We start from the raw sequence: 5270 nt of genomic DNA, 5'->3' as shown, positions 1-5270 counted from the left end.
TAATAAAACCGGACTTTAACTTACGAGTTATTTCTAACACTGTATGTAATAGAGCACAGACCTTTTGGTGGAATACTCGGCGTGCGCTGGGAGTATCATTTCTTACAGGCATGCTAACTCAACGTGATTACGACTCACCTCGATCACGGCTTCTACGAACTATTAAATATTAATTTTTAATTATGTTTTTATCTGCAAAAAACTTTTTAATAGTGACCCTTTATCAAGCGATATCAAACTCCAAGATATCAGTTACAAAAAAATTTCAGTTGTTTTAAGCTCATAACAGGCTAAACGTGGCAAAAATGCTCCAGATTGGTAGCTAGTACTTTCGTTTCCTAAACGGCCGTCAATTTCTCTAGGAGTATCAAAAATGTTTTTTGATACTCTTTTGATGAACTTTTGAGCCTTCTAAATAAAAAGCCTACTAAGAATATCTTTCAGGTTGCTTTATGGAAATTTTCTTCACACAGACCGTACAGAAACGGACACAAATATACACCATCGAAATCAGACAGATAAGAACTTTTCATCCTGTTCTCGGGCTTGTTCGGGGCGGAACATGGGATAATGACTGATCTTGGCTCAAATTCAGAATTTACACTCAGAATTTACATCCTTATAATGCGACATTTAGAAATGCTAACTTACGTACGAGCTAACTATTTGCTAGTTCTACAAACGTTTTTCCAAAAAGTAGCAAGTAAGTGGAACTAAGCAAATTAATCGTCTAACTAACCCGATCCTGTGATTTCCTGTTTGGCCCATAAATTATGTCGGTAACATATGCGCATACTCGCTGGGACCGTCTGCTGATCTGGCACAAAGTCCCATATTTATTAAGTCTTGTCGTCCGAACGCGGCCATTAGGATGTAAAGCTTTTACAAGTGAGAAGAACGGAATACTTTTCGTAAGCGGTGATGTCACGTGAGCTATTGAAGCCACTGGGGCCATGGCAGAGAACATGCGGAGCTGTAGTAAAGCGTGAAGATCACTGTGATTATGTACCGCAGATGTTTGTGGCGAACGATGAATAATTTTTATTTGCGTCGCACTATTTTCCGCCATGATGAATTCGCTGTTTTGTTCTAAAAGGAACTGGCTTTCCTTTGCTCTGAAGAGTAGCAGACAAATGCACACCCGCAACCAAAGATAGTTCATCACAGTCTGTTCAAATTCGAATGCTCTACCCTGTATATATACATATCTTTTGCTGTTTTACAATATCCATGATTTCAATTGTCCGTTGACAAGGGCTCGATATATAGAAGGAGTGACGGAGTATTGTGTTTATAAATTATATTTCAGCGGGACTAGGTGCTACACAGAGTGTTTCGCAACGGATATTTGTCTTACTAGGCTTCTAAATAAAAGGGTTCGAGGTTAAGCATTTACAAATCGGGTGTTTTTCAATGAGAATCGATCAGAATACTAGTTGAAGCGTCAGCTTGTGAACCGTTGTACTGAACACTTTCAGTGTTGACGATTTCGCCCGATTCGACCTACCCGCTGTAATCTCATACGTGCAACGCGAAACAGGTTATACCCGTATTCACTATATTGGCCACTCACAAGGCACTCAATCGATGTTTGCATTGTTGTCAACTCGACCCGCATTTGCGCAAAATGTAAGTGTTACTCTTAACCCACATGTTGACTTTGTAAAGATTAATTTTGTTTTTAAATCAACTGGGTTCGTTTGAAGACTCTATAATCTGGTGAACTTGCTCGAGTTATAGGGTTGTCGCATAACCTACACAGCAATAAGTTGAATCAACACGTTTTTTTTTTTTTTTTTTTTTTTGAAAAATACCAAAGTCTTTAAACGGAAACCCGTGGTCGCCAGATCCATGAAGCAGACGAAAACTATTCATTTGCAGGTATTTGTCTCACGAAAAACACCTGCGGGACATAATCATAGTGATCTTCACGCTTTATTACAGCTCCGCATGTTCTCTGCCATGGCCCCAGTGGCTTCAATAGCTCACGTGACATCACCGCTTACGAAAAGTATTCCGTTCTTCTCACTGGTGAAAGCTTTACATCCTAATGGCCGCGTTCGGACGACAAGACTTAATAAATATGGGACTTTGTGCCAGATCAGCAGACGGTCCCAGCGAGTATGTGCATATGTTACCGACATAATTTATGGGCCAAACAGGAAATCACAGGATCGGGTTAGTAGAGACTTAAACAACTGACGATTAATTTGCTTAGTTCCACTTACTCGCTACTTTTTGGAAAAACGTTTATAGAACTAGCAAATAATTAGCTCGTAAGTAAGTTAGTATTTCTAAATGTCGCATTATAAGGATGCAAATATGAGCGTAAATCAATGAAATTGTTTGCATTGTCACAGAGAAAGGGTTTTACATATCCATCATTGGATTATCGTTGCACGTATATAAAACATAGTATAAAGAACTCAATGTCGATTATTAAAAGGATGAGTTCGGTACGACGTGAAGACACTTGGAATTCTGGTGTATGTACCTTCAACCGCATCTTTTGGGATTATTTGTGTGTAGAGAAATGTAAAGAGAAACAAATTATACGTGTACGTTTTCATATGAATACGTAGCAACGGTCGGACGTCTACTACTCACATTTTCCGCAAGACGTTTCAATAAAGAACTCCGAACATTTGAAGCAACTGAATTCGCGGGTCGGCTTTCGTATGTTTGACTATGGACCTGAAATAAACCTTCGCAAATATGGAACGGTTGGTAAACGCACAAAATAATCCAGCTTGTAGCTGGACTATGGTAGATACATCCGAGTTAGCAGCGAAACCTATCAAAGTATCGATAAATAACGTACTTCCATTTTGCACTGCCTTATTGAACGCTTTGGCTGGAACAGTAAAATGCTGAACAAGTAATCGACGCACTTTGAATGTTGATTAAGTAACGTCCATTTACTCAGACATACTAGTTTTGTATGGGCACTGACTAATTTTCAGGCTGTGCCGCCGAGCTATCCTTTGTCAAGGATACGCAACGTGCGCATATCCCTCTATTTCGCCCAAAACGATAATCTTGTTGAGAAACGTGACGCGGATTTTCTTCTCAAAAGCCTTCAACCCAGCGTTTTATACGATGTAAGTTATGATTCATAAATTAAAACCAACGCCTTGGGAACAGACAGCAGCAAAAACAACAGAGTAACCACTGATAATAATGCCGTTTAATCATTCTAATGCATGCGAAATACACAGCCTGGCCATAAAACAAGTAATTTGATTTCATTTACTCGATTTGAACGTGCTTACAGGTGTACACGATACCAAAAGATCCACAATTTACGCACAACGATTTCCAGTGGGGTACGCGAAGTCTCGAATACGTCTGGGGTAGAATGATCAAAAACATGGAAAACGTGGATCAGCTGGAAAGCATGGATTATATCTATGGTCGACATAGGTATCATGTCTGAGCATAAAAGAAATAGGGAAGGAAGAACGTCGTTTTTGTACACACAATTTAACGGTTAACTAGAGTTTATTATGGAATCGTTTGCGCGCTTTTAAAACTGTCGGCCTACATAGTGATTTATATTTAAGTGTAGTGATTGAAACGGTTAGGCTGAATCTAGGCAAAACGAGTACTTCGGCCTGAGGGGAGTTTGCGTTGTCCATGATACCGCCTATAAAATTAATATTTACACATGTATTTTATGATAAAAAGTGTCTAGCATGAGTAGTATGATATAGTGAAATACTATGGTATATACAGAAGAAAAAAGTAAAGACACGATATGTTAGCCAGCCAGTCGACGGTGACACTTAAATCGTCTTTCAAAGACAACCAGCATATACTTAGTCGTCGTAATTTTTTCGCGCAGAACTTCCCTACTTCCAGGCGATAGCTAATTTGTGTCATAAGTTATAAGAGGCTAGGTCTACGCGGCTATTATTGCAACATACGACGTCAACGTTAGCAGATCGTTGGCATAAATATATGAACGAAATTTTATTGTGAGTTACGAGGTAAAAAAATTACAGCCCTGTTAATGTTTTTTCGAATATATGAATGGATCCTTATAAACTGACTGGTTTGGAGGTGCATAAACAGGCATAATTTAATATTGCAGCCTGGAATGGAGCTTTCTGAATTGACACACAGGTATGAGGCAGGACATATCATGCATAGCGCTGGTCATCAATCAATACAATCCCGAATATACAACGTCATTGGAACACAAACTTATCGGGTTACGGATAGAAAGCATCAAAGAATGCTAAAATTTCTTCAATGACCTTGGATAAACTAAATGACTCCGATGGAAAAGAATTTAATATTTGTAAACATTACTTTAAAAATCCACAATTGTAAAATTTAGGTTAGAAACCGATGTTTTTGCTTTTTCTATCATTAGTCATCTATCATTAATACATAGACAGAAAATACTCTCTGTTCGTTTTTCGTAAAGTAGCTTCAAACTAACGATTAAAATATCCTCTTTTTTACGCTAATAACACTGATAAAAGATCTGGAAATGAACGTCTACCAATGGACTGCTACATTGAAGCAATCTAGTTAACAGGCCTGAAGTCAGTCTCAAGTTGATTTTAATAAAAATTTCCTACCAACATTATTTTATTCAACGCCATACTTTCAGTTGCTGTGAATCGACCAGTGCAAGAAAACAAACGACACTTCCATGTGGTTGTTTTGTCATCTCAATCTTGTCGACTTTATACGGTAGTCGATTAGTTATCGTACGCGTATTATATGCAACGTTCTGTCTAGCCATAACATGGCTAGACTTCAATCATTTCCTTGCTTACTGGCAACGCAAATTCTGTACACATGAAGCGTAAGGCACGTATCTCTCCGTGTACTAGCCAATTAGTCCTAGATCAGCCTGCGATATACAGCCTTTTGCTGCGATTTGTGGATACATGTGTTCTCGATTTGTCTTAGAGCACCATAGCCAGTAAAGTGCACTACCAGTGGATATAGTCATTTAATGCCTAACCACGATTTATGTCGGAAATAAATAATTCTCCTTTTTATTTGTCCCATTTTCGTTCCGTCCGCTTAACCCGATGTGAGGAGCATTCCTGTTTCAGTATATCTGGCGACGAACCAAGTTGCACAACGATAGAAGAGATTTTGGAACCTTAGGGGAATGGCGAGTGTGGCTTACTGAATTGCTACGTTGCAATTGCTGACGGAGTAAGTTAGTTCTGGGGGGCTATTGGGATTTCGGCAGATGTGATGAAACAGTAGCAATTGCACCAAGTTTATATTGCCCCTCTTGCTCA

At 38.9% G+C, this 5270-nt stretch overlaps 2 protein-coding genes across 6 annotated transcripts in view; one reads left to right on the top strand and one right to left on the bottom strand.

The window, feature by feature from the left end:
* LOC111273981 (uncharacterized) overlaps positions 1 to 2946 on the bottom strand; it is a 62181-nt gene extending 59235 nt beyond the window's left edge. Inside the window, exons 1-2 of one of the 3 annotated variants that reach the window (XR_002688143.2) lie at positions 2822 to 2946; positions 2608 to 2705 (exon numbers count right to left, since the gene is read on the bottom strand). The gene's annotated coding sequence lies outside the window, so the exon portion shown is untranslated. Of the gene's footprint in view, positions 1 to 2599; positions 2706 to 2821 lie in introns of those variants that run through there. The other 2 variants (XR_015310174.1, XR_015310173.1) reach the window with 2 other exon arrangements.
* Positions 1 to 5018, top strand: part of LOC111273980 (gastric triacylglycerol lipase) — a 12963-nt gene extending 7945 nt beyond the window's left edge. For all 3 annotated transcript variants that reach the window (XM_022856030.2, XM_022856029.2, XM_086967477.1), the window contains exons 6-10: positions 1479 to 1629; positions 1945 to 2178; positions 2583 to 2723; positions 2964 to 3101; positions 3275 to 5018. In XM_022856030.2, the coding sequence (XP_022711765.1) occupies positions 1479 to 1629; positions 1945 to 2178; positions 2583 to 2723; positions 2964 to 3101; positions 3275 to 3436 (826 nt within the window). In that variant the 3' untranslated portion in view covers positions 3437 to 5018. The remainder of the gene's footprint in view (positions 1 to 1478; positions 1630 to 1944; positions 2179 to 2582; positions 2724 to 2963; positions 3102 to 3274) is intronic.
* The last annotated feature ends 252 nt before the right edge of the window (positions 5019 to 5270 follow it).

Source organism: Varroa jacobsoni, unplaced genomic scaffold, assembly GCF_002532875.2.
Source record: "Varroa jacobsoni isolate VJ856 unplaced genomic scaffold, vjacob_1.0 scaffold_242, whole genome shotgun sequence".
Taxonomy (NCBI): Eukaryota; Metazoa; Arthropoda; class Arachnida; order Mesostigmata; family Varroidae; genus Varroa; species Varroa jacobsoni.
Note: the sequence above shows the minus strand (reverse complement) of the source record. Positions and strands in the feature narration are given on the sequence as shown.